A 27600-nucleotide genomic window follows, 5' to 3' on the forward strand; every position below is an offset into this window, starting at 1 on the left:
CAAAAGGGTGTGGGTCACCAGCAGTGTTGACAGTATCCCCAGCTGCCGGAGGGGGAGTCCTATCCTTGACCCACAATGCACCAGTCAGGAAATGAAGCACTGCCCTCACTCAGATTACTTCATGTTGCTGCTACTTAAGCACTGGTGGAGGAACAGGAGTGTGGGGGGAGCGCATCGCCCCTGGCGGCACAATCCCAGTGGGGTGCCATCGCGGCTGCCCCCCCCCCGCTGGGCGCTACACCCCCACAGGTGGCAGACCACGCCCCCAGGATGCATGTCACGCCCCTGCAGGCAGCGTGCTATGCCCCCGGGACGCGTGCCAGCCATGCGCCCGTCTGCTCTCCACACCCTCCAGAGCTTAAAGCTCCACCACTGTACTTAAGGACCTCGGATTGAAAGGCCAATCCGAGCAAGGACAATAGTTTCCTGACCTCTCACTCCATAGCCTTGTGGGTGGTTTTTTTTTTAATGCCCACCAGTAGCAGGGACTCCATGAATGCCAAGGCGATGAAACAGGTGATAGCAACAACAAAAAGCTGAATTGGGTGGGTGTCATTGAAACCTTCTCTCCCTCCTCAATTCACTTTCAAGTCAAAAGTTGAAAGGTCCTTTGGGGTCAGCTCTAGCACTGATAATCTCCCAGGTATGATCTTTAGAGACACCGTGATGTGGCTGCCTCTTGAAACCATAACACTTCGTTCCATTAACCACTGTCTCACTCAAACCATCTGGGAACCATCTATCTGCTTATAGATTTCTGAGGTATCCTTGTCCAAAACTACCTACAAGAGTTCTGGGAACACACAGCATCCTCTGCCCAAATGCAGGAGTTTGGCCAAACTGAGTATACACACACACACACACACACACACACTATCATGGTTGGGCCACATATTCCACATCCCATTGCCCCAGCTTATTCCGCACAGGTCTTACCAATACACCTGCCTCTTCTTTGGTATCTTTAGTCTTATCTGATACTGCCCAAATGGAGCCAAGGAGTGACAAAGGGTTGCATTGAGCATCCTAGTGGTCTCAGGTGCAGACACTTTGCTTGAATGAGATGATAAGGCTATGCCTGATATCCACGGGCAGCTCATATCCCATCAGAATTAGCACGCCATGATCTCATGGGTCAAGCATTGGACCATTGTGTTCTGTGCCACCTTTAAACCAGAAATGGGAACCTTATCGCCCTCCAGGTGCTGTTGGACTCAAAACTCCCATCAGTCCCAGCCACCATGACCAATGTTCAAGGAGGATGGTAGCTATAGTCCAGCCACATCTGGAGGACCACAGGTTCTCCTTCCTGTTCTGTTATTGGTCCAGAGCAGTATCCCACCAACTCCATCCATCACTAACAGAACAGGGATGGTGGCTCAGACTGATGGAACAGGTTGGCTTAATCTGGAAATTTGGCACAATAATTTCAACCCTGGCCTGTCTCTTGTGAACGAAGGCCAATAGAACGAGAGTCCCACAGTGCCAAAACTGAGCCATGACTGTTAAGAACTTAAGAAGAACCTTGTTGAGTTAGACCAAAGATCCTAAGAAGAACAGCAGCAGCAGCAGCAGCAGCTCTGTAGCACCAGGCTAATGGTCCATCTCCTCCAACATCCTATTCTCATAGAAACTTATGGGAAGCCTGAAGGCAGGAGCTGAGCATAACAGCATTCTCCTTGCTTGTGATTCCCATCAAATGGCAACCAGAGGCATACCCATCTAGTCCAATGGATTGTCCAGATATTTATGGATGAGATTTCTGCTCCATCACAGCCTGCATGGCTAATAGTCAGGGATGGAGAGAATTGTGGTCCAGCAACTTCTGGCTACTCTTGAGCTACACCAGCACCCCATTTCCTACAGTGGCCAATCAAATCCCTACATAAAAGCCCATATGTGGGGCAAGGAGGCTAGGAGAACCCTGACCCACGGTTGCCTGCCTGGGTAAACAAGAAAGGCTCTTGCCTTGATGCTGCTGCACTGGCAATTGTGTGAAACAGCAGCGTAACACAACAGCCAAAGAGCGTGCGACAGGTAGGGCCGGGTCAAAACAAGAACATAGTATTAGGTCAGCCCCGCACAGCATATGATATAAGCACCTTTTCATATATTTGCACATGTGGTGTAATTTATCTTGCCTTTGCTATCCAGGGGGTAGGGGGAGCAAGGAGATTTGTAGCGCATTCAAACTCTGCCATGGATCAGAGAGGACGCCCACAATGCAAGCAGGAGCTATGAAGAAGGGACCACGGAGAACTGCTAAACAAGAACCAACATCAATCTGGTCCCACGGCAAACTCCCTTGGGGATGTACAGGCCACAACAGACATAGTTTACCTAAGGGCAAGAGACTTCAGCTCCCATCAGCACCAGCCAGCATACCCAAATAGTCACGGATGATGGGAACTGTAGTCCAGTCATATCTAGGGGGAGAAATTGGATCCGGTTTGCATTTAAAGGCGAACCGACCTAACTCACGCTTTCCGAAACAATATGCAAACAGCCATCCTTTGAAATCCGCGCAGCTCTGAATTTTGCAATGCAGTTCTCCAACCAAGTATAAGCCAAGTCATGTGTACAAAGATGCATATATTAGGGCATAGTGTGCATTTAAAAAAAAGCATGTACCTGTAAAAATAACATACAAAAGGGCATGACGTTAGGGGGAACTGTCTTGCAAAAAACCCCGAGTGCGTCAGGCAAAATTGCATACAAAATTGAGTACACTGGGAGAAATTTGCAGTAAAATGCTGATAACTTTTTAAAAAAATGCAAACTGATGTGGAAATGTGAAGAGCTGAACTTAAAGTGTGGGGAAAGGAGAAATGGAGAGAAACTGAAACTGACACGATTTGTCCATTTTCAACTATATCTGGAGGGCAACAGATAGTTCTTTCTCCCTACGCCCTCTAACTGGCCACAATGCATCTAGAAATAAGAAGTAAATACTGCTCCTGAATTAGGAGGCTCTATTTTGAGCATTCAAAGCCAGCAGGTGGTGGCATTCACAATAGAAGGGTTAACAAAAGGGGTGGTGATTGTGGGGTTTTTTTTGTCACTGCCCGTGGAAAGGTAGCAGTGCCTACAACTGACCTATTAAATGCCTACTTATTGCTACGTACAAGCAGAGTAAAAAATTGCCACTAGACAGAACACGGAAGGAGGAGCCACATAGACTCCTACTGACAGCCCTGGCACACATTGCCAAGGTTCTCTCTGTCAGTTTTACATCTCATGGACAGCTAATATTGGTGAGGATCAGCTACAAGAAGCTCTGGCGTACTAAAGGGACAGACAGCCAATACAAATACTAAGAAACAGGCCCCGTGGGTGAGGAGCAAGTGATCCTAGCAGCCAGTTTGCTCCCTGGCAAGGTCTCCTGAATGATAGACGAATCCTTTTAGATCACCACCTGACTTTTCAAATGTCCCTTCATTTGGGTCCTTATAGACACTGCTGGCCCAATGGCATTGCTAAGTGTTCATCCTGGCTCAGACTACAACATCAGTGATGTGTTTTGTGCAGAGCAGGTGTGAGGGAACCTTTGGCCTTCTGGATATTGCTGAACTACAACTCCCATGATCCCTGGCCATTGGCCTTGCTTGCAAGGGGCGAGGGGACTTGTAGTTCAGCAATATCTGGAAGGCCAAGGGTTCCACACACTGATGTTTTGGATCTGCTTTAGGTAGGGTTGCCATATTTCAAAATTTCCCGACACCTGTTGAGCTTTTTTTTTAGGAAGACCCACAAATTGTTGAGCTCCACCCCCCTGGGTTTTCCCTGATGCCATTTTTACACCCGAAAACCAGGACATGTCAGGAATTTTCAAGACAAATGGCAAGCCTAGGTTTATGATGCTTAAGAGCACCATCTTAACAGGTTTCAAATGAAACAAAATAATTTCCCCCCCTTCCAGTAGCACCTTAGGTAAAGGTAAAGGGACCCCTGACCATTAGGTCCAGTCGTGGCTGACTCTGGGGTTGCGGCACTCATCTCGCTTTATTGGCCGAGGGAGCCGGCGTACAGCTTCCAGGTCATGGGGTTTAACCCACAGCGCCACATGCACACGAAAGCTCATACCAATAACTAAATTAGTTGGTCTCTAAGGTGCTACTGGAAGGGGAATAAAATATTTTGTTTCAACTACAGCAGACCAACATGGCTACCTACCTGTAACTAGGTTTCAAATGAGTCGTATGGCTTGCAATTTGACTCAGGGGAATCCTGAAATTGCCTGAATGGTCTTTGGGTTGGAGAATGCCTTTTGGAGAGGGGCCCTAACTCACAGGTAGAACACATGTGTTGAAAGCTGAAAGTTCCAAGACTGATCCCTAGCACCTCCAGCTTGGCTAGCAGGACCAAGAAACATCCCAGCCTGAAAATCTGGAGAGCCACTGACAAGAAGATTCAACAATACAGTTGATTGAGCAGTCTTACAACCCTTGAAAAAGGGCCAATCCCTTGCCAGCATTTTAATCTGAGAATGTCCACTGCACTGCCTTGTTCAAAGTAGAAGGGGATGGTGGCAGCTTGCAGGGTTGAGACTACTGCTGGCCACAAACTGAGCTATGCTCAAATGGACCCTGCCTGCAATCATGAGTGAGCACCTCCTGCTCGAATATTCGCAAGACAATTCAGGGTCAGGCTGACCATTGGCCTAATTCTGTATAAGCAGTTCCAAAACAGTTCCAAAAACTAGGCTATTAATCCTCCAAGTGCCTTGCAGAAGTGAAACTCTCTAGAGCCCTTGAGAAGGATTAAATGTCTAGGCGGGGTATATGTGATTAGACACACACACACACACATATATATATAGCGAACAGAGCCGAATGTGGCAGCCAAAATCAATTATGCAGATTAAGGATGCAAATATTTGCTTGCATCGTACCATTTATTGTGGTTTTGCAATCCATAGGTAGCAGGTCCAATGAGCTACCATGACTGAGCAGAAGAACGAAGCTTTCCCTCTGGCTAATGAAAACTTAGTAGCTCTGCTCCCCCCCCCCCCATTTCACCCACTGAGCACATAGCCCTGGGAAAGCTTGTGCCAATTGCTTGCTTCTGCATTCCATTCCGCAATCCATTGCTTGCTTCCGCATTCCAGGCGTCTCTGTTGCCGGTCATCTTCCCCTTCCCCTCCCTGGCCATTTCTTCCCGCCTATATTAACCTCCCAGTGGAAATTAGACCTTCAGATTACGGATCTCTCTGCCTCAAAATATTTGAAGAGGCATAGCTTAGTGGTAGAACACCTGCTTTGCATGCAGAAGGCCCCAGATTCGTTCTCCAGCATCTCCAGGTAGGGCTAGGAGGGGGCTCCTTCTCTGAAACCTCAGAGAGCTGCTGCCTGTCCGTGTTGACAGTACTGAGTTGGATGGACCAGTGGGTCTGACTCAGTAGAAGGCCGTTTCTTATGTTCCTGGAAGGCTCAAGAGATCTTTGGGACAATCATCAGGAAAAGGGCAGCTGCATGATCGTCAGAAATGCCAGTGAACAAATGGGGGAGATTTATACCCCCCCAACCCCACCCCCCAAGTAGCAATTTGACTCCCATTTCTTTTGGTAAATAAAAGGCAGGACCAGGGCATAGACTGAAGCCAGGGTGACTGAGATGATTCGCTTGCAGGGGGGGTCTAATAAAACTACAGAGCAGCAGACTCAATTAGTTATAACTTGCAGACGAGCTTTTCTTTTTTAAAAAAACACCAAACAAAAAAACCCTTTGTATACAAAAAAAAGAAAAGAAAAAGGAATTACATACGATTCGTATATAGATGATATAAAAATGTACAGCCCGGTTAAAAGGGTCTTCACTTATCAAGAGTAGAAGTATGAAAAGAGCACCATTGTTAGAAGCAAGAAAGATATCGATCCTGTTCCACTCTTCGCTGTTTAGATCACGGAGGCAAAGAGGTCTCCAGTTAGAATCCAAAGTAGATCCACCTGTCATGTGTTCTTTGGCCAATAAAGAGATCTTGGGCCAGCATGGGCCTCCCTCCTATAGGTCACTGGCGCCATGTGCCTCTGCTTCCATAAAGAGACTCAGAGGTAACCCCAGTTATGTGACTGTGATGGGTTGGGGGGCGAGAGACTGGGGGCAGAGAGGGGCAGGTACGTGCTTGTCTCTGCACCAGCCAAGTTGCCAAATAGCTTCTGACACCAGTCTTTTCCCTGAATTGTTGCAAAATGCTTTCCTGCTACAAATGTCACACGGTTTTGGCAACCTATTTTCTGCACAATATATAGATAGAGATATATATTTATATATGTAATTCATGTCAAATTTTATTTTCTTTATATTCCAGAAGATACAAAGCTATCGATGCTTGCTTTTTCTTTCTTTCTTTCTTTTTTATGGATTTTTATTATTATTACTATTATTATTATTATTTTTTACAAAAAGTTAGATGTTTAACTAATACAGCATTTTTTAAATTTTATTCTCTCCCCTCCCCTCCCCTCCCCTCCCCACCCCCAACTTCATTTTAAATTACAAAGGAAACAGCAGGACTCCCCCCCCCCCAATGAAATTTGCTGGATTATTATTTTTTAAAAAAACAAAAAGTGCTTTCCAATCACATCATTTAAGTGAATATGGCAACCAACTAATTTTAGCAACAAGGGAGAGAGAGAAAGAAGGCAGTGGAACTGAAGATTCAGACTGCAATCCTATGCCTGATTTCTGAGGAGTAAGACACATTGACCTCAATGGGACTTACTTTTCAGAGGGGTGCATAGCAATGCACAGTTAAAGGTTCTGCTTCCATTTTCTCTCTACAACAGACCAAACCCGAAAGAAATTAATGTGGTTAAAGCACAAAGCATCATTGTACACAATGCACGGGACTAGGGATATGGTTATATGCACCAATGGCAAACATCTCGCCAAAGACCCATAACAACAGCGATCCTAGGTAATAAGGCTTTGCACATAAATAGGATGTCGTCATTCCTCGAGTGTACAACCCTAATTAATTACAAACTAATCTATCCACACATGGGTGGCTCGAAACATATTATAGTTCCCTTTGAAGCACTCTGTTAATAGCTTAGCCAAAATCATACATGAGATCCAGCAATGGGTGGCGATTATTAACATTTCACCAGCAAAAAAGAGTAGAGACATATGAAGTTTATGATGCATTTGAAACATCTTCCTTGCAAGGAAGATTCCACTTTTCCCAAAAGTTTTAAATACTATCTATTGGTGGGTGGGGAGCGCGATGCTGACATCATGTTGCCGTCAACTCAACACCAGCGGGCTAGAAAATTAAGAAGCACTCATCAGCAACAACAGAAAGTCAACCATGTCTGTGTGGTCAGGGGATGTCGTTATCACTTCTTTTTCCCTGAAGGAGGACAGCAAAACCTCGAATGAATCATTTATATGTTTGGAAAGTATAAACAGAGCCATTACAGAAGTCAAAAAGGCAGATGAATGGAACACTAATGATAATATAGGCAGCACAGTGTGATATCATTTACTTGAAAAGCAAAGTATACAGCCCACGTCAATTCCAGCTTCCATCTTTCCAAGCCAGTCCACCAAGATTTCCCCCAACTCTTTCCCTCCTTCCGTCAAAATCCATCCAACTTCAGCTCCACAATTCTGCATTTCCATTGGATCAAAGAATAAAAACCTCAACAACAGGCCACAAAAAAAAAACTTGCTTTAAAAAAATCACAGTTCAAAAAGAAAGGGAAAAGTGCTAAGTTGTTTTTTTTTTATGACTATACCTAAGATATACTCCGAATATTCTGCACTTTTTCTTTCCACATGTGAATTCTTTCTCTTTTTTAAAAACTTCTCATTCTTCTTCTCCTTACCCATCTCATGACCTTCAACTCGTAACTTGGCACCATCCACATAGAAGAGTCAGCTAAGAACCAAACCTGTCTGACATAAGCTTGGAGAAATTGTCTTGCGCCTTTCTGTGCAGAAGTCTGAAAGGGCAGGGAGATGTTGGGCGGGAATGTGATTGGTTCTTAAAAAGCAGAACGGTCCCTGCTGTAAGGCATGCTGCTCTGGGATTGGCTGATGGTCCGTCGCCCTGTCCCTGCCCCATAGAGAATCTGCAGCCTGGTTGGTTGGTTCCACCGACGCAAGCGCCAAGGCTTTTCCATATCTGAATGGCAGTGATGGTTAATTAATGAGATCCTGTTTGTTGAGTCGTCGTCTTCTTCTTCTTTTTTAGTTGAGGAAAAATAATAATAACAATAACAAAACAAGCGGCGGGACTTTAGCCCTAAAAAAAGAAAAGCAAGAGTTAATTAATAGGGGTAATGGGGCAGGGAGGCGCCACGAACTCCAAATACAGTGGTACCTCACAAGACGAATGCCTTGGAAGACGAAAAACTCGCAAGACGAAAGAGTTTTCGTTTTCTGAGTTGCTTCGCAAGACAGATTTCCCTATGGGCTTGCTTCGCAAGACGAAATGTCTTACACCTTTTTTTTTTTTAAACCGCCAATGCATTCCTATGGGAAACCGTCAATACGCAGTGGTGCTTCGCAAGACGAAAAAACCCGTAGAACGTAAAAACTCGCAGAATGAATTAATTTCGTCTTGCGAGGCACCACTGTAGGTTTTATTCTAAGAGCAGCTGAAATTAAAGATGGCTTGAAAATCAAAACAAGGTACAGTCAAACCTCAGTTCTCAAACACCTCTGTAGTTGAACGTTTTAGCTCCCGGATGCCGGAAACCCAGAAGTAACTGCTCCGGCTTTTGAACGATTTTTGGAAGCTGAATGTGCTACGCGGCTTCCATCTTGAGTTTCCCTATTGTATCAAGGCTTCTGCTTTCAGTTTTCGGTTCTCAATTGTTTCGGAAGTTGAATGGTCTTCCGGAACGGATTATGTTCAACAACTAAGGTTTGACTGTATTGGCACAGGAGCTTCTTCCTGAGGGAAGTGCTTACTGCTACCTCTCTTTCAAGTTTTTTTTTTTTTTGGGGGGGGGGTGTGCTCAGCGTCAGGGCCAGCCCATGCAAGAGGCAAGGTGAGAAAAGCGCCTCGGGTTGCAGAATCCACAAGGGCAGCAGATCTGGCCTCCAAGGAACACATCTGCTGCTGCTGCTACAATTGTGATGCACTCCTTGGAGGCTGGATCCGCCACCAAGGATCCACCAAGGGGTGGGTGTGTGGCAGATCTGCCACGTGGATCTGCTGCCCCACCCCACCCCGCCATGCCCCCTCTACAATGGCCTCTTGGTGAAGAGGAGGTGCTGCTGGTCCCCTCCCCACCCCTAGGGAGGAAATGGCAGGAGACCCTCTGGGGTCTCCTGGGCTCTGCACCCACTTAGCATCATTCAGAGCGGGGCCCTTTCGCTCCCACGACGGCCTTTGATTCCCACTTCAATCGTAGGGTAAGGTAGCTATGACTCCCACCCGTGTTCCCAATGTAGATCTTCATTCCGCCCTTGTTCCTGGTGTAGATCTTTGCTCACACGTCCTTCCTTGGCGGGGGGAGCGCCATTTTGTGGTTCGCCTCAGGCAGCAAAATGTCTTGGGCCAGCCCTGAGTCAGGGTAGGGAGTTTGTGACAGATGAGATGGTGGGAATGACAGGGGCTTTTTCTTTGGCGATCTTGACTGGGAAACTTGAAAAGTCTCCGCTCCTATTGAGGTGAACAGGAAGGAGACCGCCCAACCCTACCTGGAAGGTAACACATTACAGTGGTACCTCCGATTGCGAATGGGATCCGTTCCGGAGGTCCGGCCGTATCCCAAAGTTTTCACAACCGGAGAGACCACTTCTGCGCATGCGCAAGAGGTGAAACACTTCCAGGTTTGCCGCTTTCGCAACCTGAAGTTACGTTACCCAAGGGTAACGTAACCTGAGGTTCCACTGTATTCTAAAGGAACAGAAGAGAGGAAGGAATAGGAAAACTCTGCCCCAGGGTTATCTCCATAGTTGGAGCAGAACTGCATAGAGCAGCCCCTCTGCAAAAATCCTTAAATAATCCCAGCTATAACACACTTTGGGGTTTGGAACAGGTCCTTTCTTTAGAACAAAGGTTGCCAACATGGTGCCCTCAATTGTTCTAAATCCCACCAGCCTCAACCAGCATGGCCAGCAGTCAGGGAAGATGGGGGCTGCAGACCAGCAATGTCTGGAAGGAACCTTCTCTAGAGAATGAACGAGGCAAGGGGGATAAATCACAGCAACATTAATAATATTTAGCATTTAAGTTGTGCTTTAATGCAGCGTTGAAAGAACGGCACATCCATTCACTTGCTGCGATCTATACTGCAGCCCTGTAAAGCAGGTCAATATATTTTTTTCTTTTACTTGACAACCCTGTAAAGTAGGTCAGAAAGAGTGGCTGGCCTAAGGCCATCTAGCGAGCTTGGAAGTGGTGAGATTCAAACAAGGGATTTCCTGGTTCGTATTATCATCATCATCATCAACAACAACAACATGGAGGGGTGAAGCCGGCTGCCATGATGCTACAGCATCGCCCTTTGTCCTGACAGATGCTTCTCAAACCACTGGAATAGAGCTTAGGTTCTTGTCTATTGAGAGCTTGGAGACTGAAAGACCCAAGTTGTGCTGGACACCATGGCTGCAAAGCACGGTTTCATTACTCAACAGTCAGAACAGTGAGGTTCACACTGCTTCCACGCAACATCATAGTTGACAAACCGTGGCAAATTCTAAAATGGAAGCCAAACTTGGGTCAAGGGTCTGACTGTACCACAGACCAGCTGCGGCTAGAGCAGCTCAGAGAGAATACCTGTGAGAAATCAACGTGGAAGAAGAAAGCAAGCAAGCGTGGAAGAAAAAGTGAGCCTATCAGGTTGGGATTGCAGCAAGAAATGGAACTGTTTATCTGTGGTTGGACTGGCCAGTAACCAGATCAGGCAAGAGCACAATGAGCCATTGTCTAAAGCAGGCTTCCTCAAACGCGGCCCTCCAGATGTTTTGGGACTACAACTCCCATGATCCCTAGCTAGCAGGACCGGTGGTCAGGGATGATGGGAATTGTAGTCTGGTCTAAAGGGCTAGGAGTCAGCCCACTTGCTCCAGATTGCCTTGGATCAAGCTTGTTGATATGGGAGTGGTTTTGAGCTTCACTCAGGGTATGGTAAGCAGAGCTCCTGCAATTTTGGCTCGGGATACTAAGGGCTGCCTCTTCTGTCCATGGGACATGGGGATCCATTTTGATCTCAGCTGTTACGTGGCCACCTCTCCCCTCTCAGTTTTGTGGTAGTGGATTGATCAGCAAACCCTTGAAGGCACTGAAGAAGACCCTCAACATCGGGCTGCTAATAAAAGTGAAAATACACCGAGAACTGGAAGTATTCTGGCTCCATATATAAGAACACCGATTCACCTCCTTTTCAGGAAACTTTTATCAGGAATTTCTGTTTCAAAAGCAGATGGCGGGGAGTTTTGCGACCAGTTGCTTAGCTTCACGTACATTTCGGATGGGTTACAATAGACTCCACCAGCAGTGCATTGCAGCATTTTATCAAACAGTGATGAGTGGAAATATATATTAAACAGAACACACTGAAAGCAATTTCCTATCTGCTTCTGACTGCAAAGGAGCCAGGCGGGCAGAGGGAACACACAGCGATGCAACACCATGCGCAAACAAGAAAAGTTAATCACGAGCACCAATTACCGTGAAGAAGACCTACCATGCATGCAAATTAGACCCAGGAGTCAACAGGCTGGGGTTTAGGGTCACGGGCATCCACCAGAGTCACCGAAGCCCTGTTACTCCTGTTAATGGTTTTCCTATTTGTGTCATTCTGCAGCAGACAGGGTGAGGCGTTAAAAAGGCAAAACAGAGCAGATTAATCAAACAGACAAACAAACTTGCCAGTTCAAAAGGTTTGCAAGGTAGCATTAGTGCAGAAAAGAAAACGAGAGAGACAGAGAAACAGGGAGAGAGACAGAATCAGTAAAAAGCATGCTTCATTCCAAACTCCAGTAACAACAGCCGTGAGCGCTAGGCAGACAGTGCTGGGTGCATCAATGTAATTGCAGCTCACGACAAGTGGCTCTCCCAGCAGCGGAGCCAATCAACTGCAAGCACTGGAGATCAACACACACCTTGCCTTGGGAGGAGAGGAGGATATTGCATTGCAGGGGTAGGAAATCTGCACCCTGCCCTGTAAGAAATTGCTGGGCGACAACTCCTATCACTCCATGCTGGCTGGATCTGATGGGAGTTGGAGTACAACAACATCTAGAGGGCTACCCAGTGGAAGTGACTTGCCCAGGGCGGGATTAGGACAGAGTGTTAGCTTCCCAGCAGGGGAGTTGTAGCAAAGTGGCAGGGAGGTTAACGCAGTGCAAGCACATCAGCAGAGCCAATCTGGCAATCCTGCCAGTGTGTAAACACTGCGCCAACCTCCCCACTGCTTTGCCCCCTTCTCTTCCCCATAAGCAGCAACAAGTCTGCTGCCAGGAGTTAGGGTTGCTGCTCTGCCTCACGGAGCACTCTACCTCTGGGCCACAGGTCCTCCCCAATGATGTATTGCTTTGCATTCCAACAGTGGCTGCTACTGGCTTGCTCAGAGTGTGGCAAAGTAACACAGCCTGTCCACATTACCTAGAAGGGGGGGGGGGGGAATGAACCTTTCTATAGGAAGGCTGAGTCAGGGAACAGATAAGAAATAAGGTGAACTTGGGAAAGGCATTAGAAGAAAACTTCATTCTCCTTCCTTGATCCATGTTTTGTGTTGATTCATGTTTGAGCCTGAGTTCCAAAAGTAAAAGCAGGGACTTGAACTAAGAGAGAGAGAGAGCAGGGAAGCCAAAATATCCAGTTTGTGTATATTTTGCTTTCCTAGTATGAACAGAACTTCACATCTTCGGCAAACACTTTTGAAGAAGACAAAGCAGATCTTGCTAACTAGTGAGCAGCAGAAGGACCTCACCCAGCACCCCTACAAACCAGCTGGGCTCTTTGATATTTTGCAGTGAAGAACGGCTTCCTTAGAGAAAATACAGAGACCTACCAGGAGTCTAATGCCTTATATGCTTAGGACATCAAGCAATGGCACAAGGCACACGCCCAGCAGCCCAAGATGAAGCACTGGCTTACATATTTCACAAAGGCAGAGACATTTCGGCACCTGCAACATTTGGATACTCAATTTGCAGGAATAAGATTGGGGAGCTTTCACACTTCTACTGCTTTCTACTGTTTTATGATTGTTCTCGTTGTTAGAAAATCAAAAACAATACCAGTGACACTTGGTATGTCTCCGGCTGGTATTTTATTTTTTTGAAATTATTATTTTTTTAAATAGCAGTTGTGGAGGCTCTGGATTTGATTGGAGGAGAAGTGGTTAATCCTTCAGCTGCTGGCAGCTCCTTTCCTGAGCATCTTTTCTCCTTTCAGGGAGAAATATGCCTAGAACCAGTATCTTTCCCCTTGTAGTTTAGAAAGCACTTGCAGGGAAGAGAAAGGAGGAGATTTTGATTGGAAAGATAGCCCACAAAGGAAGGCTTAACCACCCCGTGGCTACTACTCTGATAAAATTCAGAACACCCGCAGCTGCATTCAAAGTAAAAACAACAGGCCATTCCATCGATATCCTGCATCACGCCTAGTTTAGCTCAGAGGATGACTGTGTGTGTATTGATTTGTGGTACCCAATGGCTGCTGCTCAGCAGACAGCAGACAGGACTAGCCACACACGCTTAGCTGGAAGTTAAGTCCCATTAAACTCAATGGGTAGACATGCCTAGGACTGCATTGTTAGAATCATGTGCCTTCTTCTTGTTCTACAGCAGGGGTGGCCAACTCCCAAGAGACTGAGATCTACTCACAGAGTTAAAAACTGGCAGTCATCTAACCCCTTTTTTGGGGTTCAGGTCAAAGTTGTTGAGTTTGAAAGTTGTTGAGTTGAAGGAGTCTCCTTCTTTGGAGGTCTTTAAGCAGAGGCTTGACAACCATATGTCAGGAGTGCTCTGATGGCGTTTCCTGCTTGGCGGGGGTTGGACTCGATGGCCCTTGTGGTCTCTTCTAACTGTATGATTCTATGAGTTTTTTCAGGGAGGAGGTAAAATGTTGAGCTTTTTTTAGGGGAGCCACAGTTGTTCAGCTTCTTTGGGGGGAGCCAATGATCTACCGCAGATGTCCAGAGATCTACCGGTAGATCGTGATCTACCTGATCTACCTGTTGGGCATGCCTGTTCTACAGTATACAGCCCATGGAGCAATGGGGCCTATCTCTCACCTTTCAACAGAATAAGCACTTGCGCATCTTGACCCAATGTGGCACTAACACACACACACCTGTAGGGGGGAGGAGGGTGTTGAGAATTCCGTTCCACCTTAAGGAACAGACGTGTGGAATTGTTGCATGTCACATGTCTGTTTACATTCCAGCAGAGTATGCTGGGAACTTCCATTTGTGTATGTATAGCTTTTGCTGTTCTCTCTGAGACGACATGAGAGAGAGAGACGACATGTTTCTTTGTTCTGATTTATGATTAATAAATCTGTAGCATGACTTCACAAGCTTCACGCCTATTCTGTGTGCGCAGTACACTCTGCTAATAGCGTGCCCTGGCTTTAGAAGCTCGGGTCACCGATGTACGTCGGAGCACGGGCCAATAGAAGGAGATGGCACAGCTAGGACTTATCAGATGGCCTCCTGGCCCTCTGCATGTCGACAGAGAGCAGGAACCTGTGCTACTGCTAATAGTGAGCTCCACCTCTTTGAGAAACTGTCGGAGAACTTTTCCTTCCCCTCGAGAAATTTAGTCAAGTGGTTACACCTTCCCGATTCCTCTACCCACAAACAGGTTGGAGAATGAGAAGTCTTTTGCACGCTGCTCTGATGTCCTGACTTCTCACCTGCCTCTCGGTTTGTCCTTTAGTTCTAACTCACTCTTCAGACTTGAGTGCTCGCTTTGCTTCCTGGCTCTTGGTTCTCAGGGGCTGGTTTGCCGCAGGTTTCTGCCTACAGCTCAGTCAAGATACCACACTCACTCGGTGGCAAGAGGTAAGAAAGCTCTGCGAAAAAATCCTCTCCTATCTTTTGTGGTCCTGACACAAAAGGCAGCTGCAATCTGTGTGCTGCTCACCTGGGCCAAAAGGAGATAGCTAGTAAGTCCCCTTTCCTGGCCAAGCACAGGCTTAGGAGAAAATCACAGTCTGGCCAAATGGGTATCAACAACAATGGTGTCGTTGGGGCACGGCCAGCTGTAAGGGTCACTGAGGTCTCATAATCCACGCACAGCTGTAATCTTCACCCACTAACAGTGCTGCCTGATGGAACTTCATACAGAAAGCAGAGCAGCGGGTCAAGAGGGCAGTGGGTCTTGCGATCACACCACAGCTTTAAGGCTCTCGAGCACAGCTAAATAAAGCATGCGGCTTATTGGAGTTGCCACTGGGAGTGTGGCTGGGAAGACGAGGGATTACCCTAACGAGGCGGGCGGGTGAAAATTAAGAAGTCCCTGACAAAATTGCTGAGCTGAAAAAATCCTTGCAACTTGAATGATACAAAGTTCCCCAAGACAGGATGCTAACTAAAAAACCACAAGGACAAAAAAAGAGAGAGGATGACGAGCGCAGCTTGACATATTGGGAGAGGACCGAGGGCCCAGAAAAAGGGAGATTTTCGAAGGCAGAAGCCATATTGATTTGTTGCTGGTCAGTGTTAGGGACACCTGCCTGGCATGCAGAAGGTCCCAGGTGCAATCCCTGGCTTCTCTGGTAGCAAGTAGATGCTCTATCACTTCCCAGGGACACTGGAACCCATAACATAGGGAGTAAGTGTTGTGGAATCCACAGCATGTGATGGTTCCATGTTCCATGTCCACCAGTAAGTTGGAAGGATGTGAAACCAGATTATATCTGAGCACAAGCCTGCGGAGTCAACCTCGCCTAGTTTTGCACAGACACTCGCACGCATTTCCAGTTCTTCTCACCACGGAAACCACAAGGGAGCAGAGGTGCTGGTAGTGACTAATCTCAGGACAAAGTCTCCTGCACAGCTATAGACTTTAAGGTTGGGGTTGGTTTCCAAATGGAGGAACTGAAAGCAACAGAACAAAGAACAAAAGCAAACCATGTGTGCCTTATATGTAAGGAGCTGCTAAATCAGGGGCAGGGAATCTCACGCCCTGGAGCTCAATGCGGCCCTCCATGTATTTCTATCTGGACCTCAGGACTCTCACCGGGTGGAGCAACGAATGTAAATTTCACCTTCTTCAGCCCAATGACTGCATTCCGTGCTGGGCAAACCTCTGAGGACCACATGTCAGTCAGTGGTGGGTGGAGTCAGAGGCAAAAGTGGGAGGAGCAACAAATGTAAATTTTTTCTTTATGCAATGGGCTAGTTTCTACCCACACTCCTCTCTGTCCTCCACCCAACCATGAAAGAGGCATTGCCAGAGTTCAAGAATGCCTTCCAGGCAGGAAAAAGCATTTGGGTGGGGTTTGGGGGGGATCAGTGAGGGGTGTGGCCTGGGGGATGTGTTCTGAGGAGAGTTTTGAAGGCCAAACAGAGAGGTGTGGAGGACCACATTTGGCCCCTGGGACCTGAGGTCTCCTACCCTTGTCTTAGGGGTATCCTGAGCTCTCTATAGACTATCATATGTGCTACTTCATGCAGCATTTCATTTGAGGGATTCTCCTGCTCATTTGGCTCATTAGTCCCCAAATTCCTGCCCTGATGGCACCACTGGCTCCAAAACTCCTGGCAGGGCCCACCACTGAGGTCCACCCTTTGCTTTTATTCTCCAACTCGGTGGTCTGAGCAGAACCAGGTGGCTGAGTCCAGCTGCCATTTTAACTCCACACAATGCCTCTCGACGCAGCATCATGTGGAGGAAACGTCATTAAAAGAGTGGCCCTCTGCCACTCAGTCCTAGAAACTAATGATGCCAGGCAAAACCAAAAGAGGAAGGGGGCTCGCTAGAACACACTTTGCCCAGGACCCTGTCAAACATGGCTGCTGCTGTCACCCCGAGTCTTGGTCTTAGCTTTCCACAGAAATGCCTTGCCCCAAGAGCTCTTCCTCCTCCACTCAAACTTCCTGTGAAGGAAATGGCCTCAGGATGTGGAGTGAAGGGACACACTCCCTTCTTCTTAGAACCGCAAGGATGAAGGGTCATTCTAAGAGAGTAAAGGGAAACAGAGGTCCTTGGGAGACAGTGCCCCACAGGAATTCCCCTTGCCATCCCAACAGGCTGGGCAGGTGGTGTGGAGGGTGGGCCAACACTGAGGTGTCAACCTAAGGTTTCATTTTACGCCCAGTCTTTATTTGAAAATTTCCACAGCAGAAAACCCAGCTTCTAGGAAGCACGGTGTCTTGTACGAGGGTTGGGAACACCACAGAGGGGAACGACCGATTCTCTGATCTTCACTACCAACAAATACAGTAGATTCTCTGCTCTTCACTGCTAATGAATACAACAGGTTCCCTGATCTTCAGTGCTACTGAAGGCACCAGCGGTAGCAACATGGAGGCCAAAGGCAAGGAGGTGAGGCCTAGTATCTTCTCCTCCTCTGTAGATGAGCAGATGGCATTATCAGAGCCATGACGGCTGGGGATATTCAAAGGGGAGCTCTGCACCTCTGTATAGAGCAATTAAAATTAATTTTGCCTTACACTGGCCCACAAAACTCCATTAAAAGGTGTGGGGGGGGGGCATTGCAAATGCCTGATGTGCAACTCGAAAGAACACAGCTTACTTTTAGTGGTTCTTTCTCTGACGCGTCCCCCATGTTGTCGTTGGCTTTGTATTTTCGCTCTTTCTCCCGGTGATCGATGGTCGAGTAGCCATCTGCAGAGGAATGAGAGGAGGCCGTAAAGGAATCTGCGGCATCAATGGCAGCATGGCATTAAGTGGGTGCCTGTTCCACTGTTTCAAAAACAGCATCGCGGTGGATACAAACCTTCACCCCATCCCAAAACTAGCACACATGGTCACACACACATACAAAGACGTCGTTCCACTGCTAGCATCTGTAGGTATTTTTCTTTTATTTTTTCTAAAAAATTGTTTCTCTAGATACATTAGAACAAATTGTCCCAAACAATGCAGCAAAATTATAGAATAAAAACATAAAACCCATAATGAATCGACAAGGTACTTTGCCTTAGCTGAAAAGAAAATCTTCTCCCTGGATTGCAGAAATGTACTGTCCAATGAAACTAAAATATTATAATGTCTGTATATTAAGAGTATACTTCAAGGACCTGTCTTTTGTTATCTAGATTATTCACAAACAAACTATAATTCCATCATTACCCCACAAATGTGTCTCTGTCTGGTTCCTCCTGCTATTCTTAATTTATGTGCAAGTTTATCATTTAAAAGTGCTGCCACACCCTTTGGTCCCATGATGTCAGGTGAGCACCTGTAAGGTCTTTTCAAAGGCATCTTTATGTTCTTATGTTATCTGAGCACTTGGGCATAATGAAGGATTCCCTGTCGCCCCACAAACCTGCCAGGCTATTCAGAGGTCCACTGGCAGCCCTGCTTCAGACACCCCTAACTTTCAGAGGTGAAGACCTCCTAGGAAACGGGTCTCTAGCCCCTCTCCTGAAGGACCACCTCCACAAATACCTGTCACAGCCCCTCACACTACCCTACGGAAGATGTAGATGAGGAGCGAGTTCAGGCTGCTCCTCTGCTCAGGCAGGAGAAGATAAAATGGGGAGATGGAAAACCATCTATGCCACCTCAAGCTTGATAGAGGCAGTGGCTGCCACCAACTTGGATGGCTTTAGAAGAAGATTAGACAATTTCACGGAGGACAAGGCTGTCAATGTAGGCTATGTACCCCATCCACTGTCAGAGGCATAGTGCTTCTGGATGCCAGTTGCCGAGAACTGCAGACGGGCAGAGTGCTGTTGCCCTCATGCCCAGCTTGTGTGGGATGTGAAACACAAGAGCAGTCAAGTACAACATTCCTAGAGTGAACATGTTTTCACATGGGGAGGAATGTTTGTCCAGCCAGCAGGTAAACTTCCTGTTTCCTTCTGGGCTGGGACAGACTTCCTCTGCATGTGACTAGAGGTGGGTGTGGCCTCACCTGTGCAGGTAACGACAAAAGCACAGGGCAGGGCAGCCATATCTCTCTTTTGACTTCATGCATCGAAGAAGCAACATCTGCTTAGCCAAAGATGCCCTCTTGGCTTCCAGCCAAGAGAGGACAAAGGGACTGTCTTCTTATGAGATAGTTTCTAGGTATATGTTACTTTTCTAAGCTAAGTCTGCCTTCTGGGATCCTATTGTGAACAGAATGATGTGTGAGTAAACCTTTTTATACTTTTATAGAAGACTGTGTCGTGTCTTATCATTTATGAGGAAATAAGGGGAAAATACCAGAACAGTTATTATAGAGGCTTTAGCGAGCCTCAGCAAATGCATCTGCTTCAAGTTTAAACAGGGGAATGTTACTCTGCTAAATTGTGAACTTGTTAACACAAGTTGTAAAGGCTATTATCAGACAATATATCCTCTCCTGCATCCCTGAACATTCCCACAGCTTGCAGGCTTTTCCGCAGGTATTTGGTTGGCCACTGTGAGAATGGGATGCTAAACGGGACGGGCCATTAGCTTGGTCCATCAGCCTCATCTAATAGGTCTATGACGACGTTCTTAATCCTACCATCTGCCGTTGCCTGCATTTGAGATCCAGTTTCCCTCTACACCCCCGTAAGTCTTTCTTAAAGTCACAATGCATGCCGATCGATGGAAAACCCTTTTTACTCTGGGTACATAACTAATGTGTTCCAACAAAGCAGCTTCTGATCCTCAGCTTTACACTGCCAGGCTGGTTAATACATGGTCACCCTGCGGTGCGCTCTCATTTGAAGTGAATCTCTTCCCACCGAGAGGATGTATATCGGAGCTTTCCCTTAAGCAAGAAACATATTCACAGCTTATTCACGCTGGCTGGAAGGTTTGAAGTGAGGTATATGAAAAGCAACACAACACAATCTTTTTCCTTCCTGTTGTTACGGTTTTAGGTTTCAAGAGGAGCTGTACTTGGTTTTTAAAAACGCACGCAACCTTCCCTCTCATAGATGAGAGGGCTGGATCTAACATTTATTTATTTATTTTTAAATGCTTTCTATTCCAGATGCAAATCCGAAACTCTTAGATGTTGGATTTTATCAGCGCAGACTTAAAACATAGGAACCAGCTGTAAATGGAGCCATACCCTTTAGCGTAGCGTTATCTGCAGTAAACATCAGTGGCCACCGCTTGGAATGAACATTGTTTGGAATGAACTAATTCAGGGAACTTAACAAAGTTCCCCGAATTAGTTCAAAAATCTGCAAACTACTCAGTGATGATGTCCAACCATATGCTGATTTCAACCTGCTGTAAAAGTATTTTTCTTTATGCTCTTTTTCTTTGGCTTATTTTGTTTATTAATATATATTTTTTAAAAAACCCTCTGAATTACATGTGAAAGCAGCCCCCACAACTGCCCCTTAATTCATCTGTTTCATCTTTTTATTTTTTTTTGTAGGATTCCTGTACAACCCTGTTTCCTTCTCAATGCCCCCACCCCAGCAATTCCCAAAATGCCTCTAGAATGATGTTGTATCATTGAGATCATTCAAACTTGTGATTCTCCACAAGCTGGAGCAAGAGACCATAAGAGAAGATTACCAGAAAATGCAATTAAATAATCATGCTTTACTGACAAGTTGATTCAGGTAGGTAGCTGTGTTGGTCTGACACAGTCGAAATTAAAAATTAAAAAACAGTCTGAAGAAGTGTGCATGCACACAAAAGCTTATACCTAAACTTAGGTAAAGGTAAAGGGACCCCTGACCATTAGGTCCAGTCATGACCAACTCTGGGGTTGCGGCGCTCATCTTGCTTTATTGGCCGAGGGAGCCGGCGTATATCTTCTGGGTCATGTGGCCAGCATGACTAAGCCACTTCTGGCAAACCAGAGCCGTTTACCTTCCCGCTGGAGTGGTACCTATTTATCTACTTGCACTTTGACGTGCTTTCAAACTGCTAGGCTGGCAGGAGCTGGGACCGAGCAACGGGAGCTCACCCCGTCGCAGGGATTCGAACCGCTGACCTTCTGATCGGCAAGTCCTAGGCTCTGTGGTTTAACCCACAGCGCCACCTGCGTCCCCTATACCTAAACTTAGTTGGTCTCTAAGGTGCTACTGGACTATTTTTTAATTTTGACAAGTAGATGTTTCTTTTTCCTGTGGAGGGCCGCTTTCACTTGCCAATCATGCGTGGGGCTGAAGCCAGCAGTGAGTGGAGCCAGATTCCAAAGTGGTGGTACCCAAAATCTTCTTCCTTCTCCCTCTACAACTCTAACACCTCTTTCTCTTTCTGACACCCCCGTCCCCATTTCTCATACACACTTTATCTGATAGCCCTTCGTCTCACTCTTCCTCCCAAGCCCAGTGGGCAGCTAAGGAAAGGACGGTTCGCTTCCAGGCCATTTCTGAAGTTAGGCCACGGGTGGGGATGGAGGAGAAATTGTATTCAGTTCAAATTCAGTTGCACTGAAAGGCAAATCTACCTAATTTGCACTTCCTGAAACAATATGCAAATTGCAACGCAGTCCTCCCTTGAAATGCGCGCTTCTCCGAATTTTGCCATGCAGTTCTCCAACCAAGTAATTCATACACTAGGTAAAATGTATACAAAACTGCATACATTAGTGAAAACAACATACAAAAAACCCCCACGCAGTATCTTATGGGAAATTGCTTGCAAAAAATATGTTTATTAGCCAAAAAGGGACGCGGGTGGCGCTGTGGGTAAAAGCCTCAGTGCCTAGGGCTTGCCGATCGAAAGGTCGGCGGTTCGAATCCCCGCGGCGGGGTGCGCTCCCGTCGTTCGGTCCCAGCGCCTGCCAACCTAGCAGTTCGAAAGCACCCCCGGGGGCAAGTAGATAAATAGGGACCGCTTACCAGCGGGAAGGTAAACGGTGTTCCGTGTGCTGCGCTGGCTCGCCAGATGCAGCTTGTCATGCTGGCCACGTGACCCAGAAGTGTCTGCGGACAGCGCTGGCTCCCGGCCTATAGAGTGAGATGAGCGCACAACCCTAGAGTCTGGCAAGACTGGCCCGTACGGGCAGGGGTACCTTTACCTTATTAGACAAAAATGCACGCAGTAATTTGCATATCAAGAGAACTTTGCAGTGAGGTGCTGACTCTCTTTAAAGAAAACAAAAGCATAAACTGATGTTGGAAATGGGGAACTGAACCTAAAATTAGTAAACTGAGAAAAACCATGATTGTCAGGGTTCACCCATCCCTATCTTGAGGGCCACATAAAATAAGAGTAGCTGCCCACACCCACATATCTATATTTCTACCTGCCTCTTTACATTTTTACAAACACGCACGCTTAAAAATGCTACTGATATTTTGGAAAGAAAAAAAAATCAGCTCTAAATGTCAAGTTCAGAAGCTTGAAAGCACTTATTCTTGAGAAGCTGAACTCCCTTGTGAGGGAAAGGCTTAACTATGGAAAAAAGGCAGAAGAGGTAGATCCATAACTGCGTTTACCTGGCCCAAGTTCATCCATAGGAATCATATCCCGACTTCCAGTCTTCTCGTTATCTACAGGAGAGAAGAATAGAAACTAGTTGGACTATTGGAGAGGCAGATCAGGCCTCACATTCTGCAGGGAGAGGGAAGAAGGCAAGAATTTTCTGAGTGGAGGGAGCGTGTCCTAAAATTAAATGTTTACAGGCTGGTGATTTCCAACCCACTTAAAGTAATAATAATAACAACAACAACTTATTATTTATATCCCATTCATGTGGTTTCCCCAGCCACTCTGGGCGGCTCCCAACAGAATACTAATAAGAATAAAAAAGCAATAAAACATCAAACATTAAAAACTCCCCTGAACAGGGCTGCCTTCAGAAGTCTTCTAAAAGTCAGATAGTGGTTCATTTCCTTGACATCTGGTGGGAGGGCGTTCCACAGGGCAGGTGCCACTACCGAGAAGGCCCTCTGCCTGGTTCCCTGTAACCTCACTTCTTGCAGTGAGGGAACTGCCAGAAGGCCCTTGGAGCTGGACTTCAGTGTCCGGGCTGAGCGATGGGATTGGAGACGCTCCTTCAGGTATACTGGGCCAAGGCCATTTAGGGCTTTAAAGGTCAGCACCAACACTTTGAATTGTGCTCAAAAGCATCGTGGGAGCCAACGGAGGTCTTTCAGGATTGGTGTTATATGGTCCTGACAGCCACTCCTGGTCACCAGTCTAGCTACCACATTCTGGAGTAGTTGTAGTTTCCAGGTCACCTTCAAAGGTAGCCCCACATGGAGCACATTGCAGTAGTCCAAGCAGGAGATAACCAGAGCATGCACTACTCTGGTGAGGTAGCACCATGATACCACTCTAAAAAGCCATGCCTTCTCCCAAAGAATCCTGGGAGCTGTAGTTTGTTAGGGGATGCCTATTCCCCTCTCAGAGCAGTTTAACCATCAATCCCTCTTCCCAGGGAACTCTGGGAATTGTAGCTCTGCGAGGAGAACAATGGCTTCTTAGCAATTCTCAGCACTAAGGTAAAGGTAAAGGGACCCCTGATCATTAGGTCCAGTCACGGATGACTCTGGGGTTGCGGCGCTCATCTCGCTTTAGTGGCCGAGGGAGCCGGCATACAGCTTCCCGTCATGTGGCCAGCATGACTAAGCCGCTTCTGGCGAACCAGAGCAGCGCACGGAAATGCCGTTTACCTTCCCGCCGGAGTGGTACCTATTTATCTACTTGCACTTTAACGTACTTTCGAACTGCTAGGTTGGCAGGAGCAGGGACTGAGCAACAGGAGCTCACCCCGTCGTGGGGATTTGAACCACACTATTTACATTTAAAGCAGTATTATACTCTTTAAACTGTCATGGATTCCACAAATAACTCCATATAGTTTGTTGGAGGCCCTGAGAGTAGTTAGGAGCTCCCCCACCCCGCCCCAGTCTCCTCACAGAACTACAATTCCCAGAGTTCCCTGGGGTGAGGGACTGACCATTAAACCATTCTGAAAATAGTAGCTCCATGAGGCAAATAATAATAATAATAATAATAATAATAATAATAATGAACTTATATACTGCCCTAAACCCAAAGGTCTCAGGGTGGTTCACAGAACAAAATTAAAATATAAAGCCACAAAATATAGAATCAAAATAAAAACAGCAACACAATAACGCCCCCCCCCCCAAACCCTACATTTTAAAACGGCAATCAAATCAAATCGACCAAAGGCCTGGTTAAAAAGGAATATTTTTGCCTGGCACCTAAAGGTGTATAATGAAGGCGCCAGGCAAACTTCCCAGGATTCTTTGCGGTGAGTCGTGACTGCTTAATGTGGCATGTTATTGCTTTAAGTGAGGCCAGTCTCTCAGCCTAACCTACTCCGCGGGGTTGTTGTGCCACCTCGAGCTTCTAGGGAGGAAAGGTGGAATATATATTTATTGACTAAACGTGCTAGAATGAATGTTTGGCATTGTGTCCAGCCTGACCCCCAGTATCTTCTCATTTTCACACGACTGCTTAGAAGAGCTCAAGACGGGCCCCTCTGGGACGAGCACAGACCTTGACTTTTATCCACGAGAGGCAGGGTGCTGTCGTCATAGCCAGACTTGCAGGAGGTGCCTTTCGATCCCTTAGGAGTCGCAGACGCAGACTGGAAAGAAAGGGAAACGCCAGAGTCAGCAGCTTCGCAGGGAACAGAGCGGAAAGCAAAAGCCGCTTCAGAAAGTTATCATGAAACGCTCATTCCAACAAAACCAATCTGCGTCCTACTTCCTATTTTTAGTACGGCGGTAGTCAGCAAAAAGTCGGCATGCTGAGAGCTCATTTTTCCAGCTTGTGTGCTTTATGGTCTTACTGGGTTGGGGGGGACAGAAGTGTGACAACGCTGCTCTATTACTTTCCGGACAGGCGAAGTCAGCTCCCCCCTTTAGGAGGGGCTGCTTTGTGGGTGGGAATCCGGGTCCTCGCAGCAACCCTGGAGGGGGCGGAGGAACGCCGTCCATGTCTTCACGATCCCCGGCTGTGTCACGCCCCGGGCCAGCCAATCGGGTTTGCCTGGGGGCATGGCTACGCCTGTTTAAATCATGGCACGGCCAGGGAAGCATCCTCCTTGTTTGCCTCCATTTCGCGGGATCTCCCAGCCCACCCACCCCCTTTCTTGCGTGGTTTGATTATGGCCTTGCAATGACTTTTGTCGGTCGCCTGGTTAAGTCTTATTGAAAAAGGTAAAGGTAAAGGGACCCCTGACCATTAGGTCCAGTCGTGGCCGACTCTGGGGTTGTGGTGCTCATCTCGCTTTATTGGCCGAGGGAGCCGGTGTACAGCTTCCAGGTCATGTGGCCAGCAGGACTAAGCCGCTTCTGGCGAACCAGAGCAGTGCATGGAAATACCGTTTACCTTCTCGCTGGAGTGGTACCTATTTATCTACTTGCACTTTGATGTGCTTTCGAACTGCTAGGTTGGCAGGAGCTGGGACTGAGCAATGGGAGCTCACCCTGTTGTGGGGATTCGAACCGCTGGCCTTCTGATCGGCAAGTCCTAGGCTCTATGGTTTAACCCACAGTGCCACCCGCGTCCCAAGTCTTATTGTAAATTTAAGTCTGCCGCAACTAGATTTCTTATGGACAGTGCCAATCCTGAATGTATTGAATTTGCGACCACTATGCTCATTTGTACTTCAGTAGCAGTAAAGCTCTGCTGGATGAAATATTAATTGCCTCTAGTCTGTTTTGGGGGAAATCCTGAAACATATTTAAGTTTTTACTCTGCTAACTATACATTGGAGTTCTGCTCTGGATCAATATTGAGTGGAATTCCGTGACAACATTTAAGTTGCAGTGGTGTGGTGCTTTATTTGGCTACCACATTGCTTTCACAAATGTTATTTATTAGAGCTGTGTTCCTGCTTGCTCCACTCGCAACCTCTTACTACCCCCACATTAATCCCATAGAGCTTTCCCTTCCCAAACCAGTAAGCTCGCTTTTTGCCTTCCCAACCCCATTTGCTCCAACAGCTCTTGAGCAGACCTCTGCGGTTGCCTTCACCTGGAAATGGGATTTGTTCCAGCCTTCCTTCTGCAAAACGCTCCGTAGCTCTTTGTAACTCCAGGTCATCTGAAGGACGTGAGAGGCTGCTTTCGTTTCCCTGGAAGACTGGCTGGTTTTGGAGGGGGCGGGGCGTGGGGAGAAGAAGGCAGGCAAAGAAGCAAACGTCGTAAGTCAGAGAAATTCAGATATTGAAGCTTGTTGACAATTTAAGTCATTAACAAATGCAAGCATCTGGAGGGACCGGTCAGCCGTTCTCTTGAACCTGAAACTATTACAAAGGGCCAGTTCTCATGACCATGTTTATGACATGGAACATTTATCTTAGGATTCCTGCAAACATCCTTTTTATTGCTCAGGCATGATTATTTGTGCCCATGACGCTTTTAAGGATGGTCACACACAAACCTGCTTTCAACACTGCTGGTGCCTGCAAAAAAATTGGGGTACTGTATGACAAGCAATGCCTCAAACGTGATTGGATGGAACTGGGGTGCAAGGAAGAGGTAGAAACAGCTTCGCCCACCTGAACCCCTGGGTTTTCATGAAACCCTAAATATTAATATATCCTCTCCCATTTAACAGTTCACTTGTCTTGCTTGCTAAGGCTCTGGAATGTGGCTTTGCCCTTTTTGACTCGCTTCTGCCTGTGATGAGTTTGAGAAGTATTTGCATCCATGCCATGCCTTGGAATTGTAAGCCAGGAGAAAGCAGCTTCTGACTAACATTTCTGCAAATAAGCTTTAAGGATCTTGGCTTCAGATAATACACAGCCTAAGACAAAGTTTATATTTCAGGCATTATTTCTTAATACTTTAACTCTGTCCCTATATTTCTGTTTCCTTTATTGAACTAGTCATTATATATCTGCTTGTTTGTTTTTTGCTTGGGTTTTTCTGCATTTTGTAAGTTGGGCATGTACAGTGGTACCTCTGGTTGGGAACAGGATCCATTCCAGAGGCCCGTTCACAACATGAAAAGCCCACAACCTGCGTAGGTGCGTGGTGTGATTGGGCACTTGTGTGTATAGAGCAATTTAGCGCTTTTGCGCATGCGCGAGTGGTGAAACCCGGAAGTAATCCTTTCCGGTACTTCTGGGTCGCCGTGGGATGCAACCTGAAAAATGTAACATGAAGCAAATGTAACTTGAGGTATGGCTGTACTCCCAAGGTGCTCCTATGGAGTAATTTGAGGAGCTGAATGGTCTCGGGGCCAAAATAACAGACCAAACGCTTAAACTCACAGTAATTATTTCATTGCGATACTTAGTTGTGCCTCCCTTCTAGCTGCCTCAAAAATGGAAAGGTGGTGGTGGCAGTTCCACTCAAGACTAATAAGTGTAGCTGCCAACCTGGCACCCACGGGCACCAGTGTGCCCACCAGGACCTCCTATGGCACCTGTGAAAGGTCTCAGTAAATGCCCCCTCAAAAAACCCACAATGCATGAAAGTGGTTAGACTGCAAGCATAAGCAAAGTCAGCCCTTCAGATGTTTTGGGACTACAACTCCCATCATCCCTGACCACTGGTCCTGTTAGCTAGGGATGATGGGAGTTGTAGTCCCAAAACATCTGGAGGGCCATGTTTGCCTATGC

At 46.8% G+C, this 27600-nt stretch overlaps 1 protein-coding gene and 1 long non-coding RNA gene across 42 annotated transcripts in view; one reads left to right on the forward strand and one right to left on the reverse strand.

The window, feature by feature from the left end:
- Positions 1-6266: 6266 nt before the first annotated feature.
- The window catches only part of ARVCF (ARVCF delta catenin family member), a 595583-nt gene continuing 574249 nt past the window's right edge, over positions 6267-27600 (reverse strand). For 20 of the 41 annotated variants that reach the window (XM_083418195.1, XM_083418184.1, XM_083418221.1 and 17 more), the window contains 6 exons: positions 26007-26118; positions 24522-24612; positions 22487-22540; positions 17671-17762; positions 11645-11758; positions 6267-8247 (listed from right to left, as the gene is read on the reverse strand). In XM_083418195.1, the coding sequence (XP_083274321.1) occupies positions 11657-11758; positions 17671-17762; positions 22487-22540; positions 24522-24612; positions 26007-26118 (451 nt within the window). In that variant the 3' untranslated portion in view covers positions 6267-8247; positions 11645-11656. Of the gene's footprint in view, positions 8248-11644; positions 11759-17670; positions 17763-20341; positions 21281-22419; positions 22541-24521; positions 24613-26006; positions 26119-27600 lie in introns of those variants that run through there. The other 21 variants (XM_083418215.1, XM_083418211.1, XM_083418185.1 and 18 more) reach the window with 2 other exon arrangements.
- Positions 15088-24619, forward strand: LOC310666918. Its single transcript, XR_014506102.1, has 3 exons — positions 15088-17459; positions 20467-20656; positions 24484-24619. It is a non-coding gene; the product is annotated as an uncharacterized lncRNA (long non-coding RNA).

This window comes from Podarcis tiliguerta (assembly GCF_965153285.1).
Source record: "Podarcis tiliguerta genome assembly, chromosome: 16".
Lineage (NCBI taxonomy): Eukaryota > Metazoa > Chordata > Lepidosauria > Squamata > Lacertidae > Podarcis > Podarcis tiliguerta.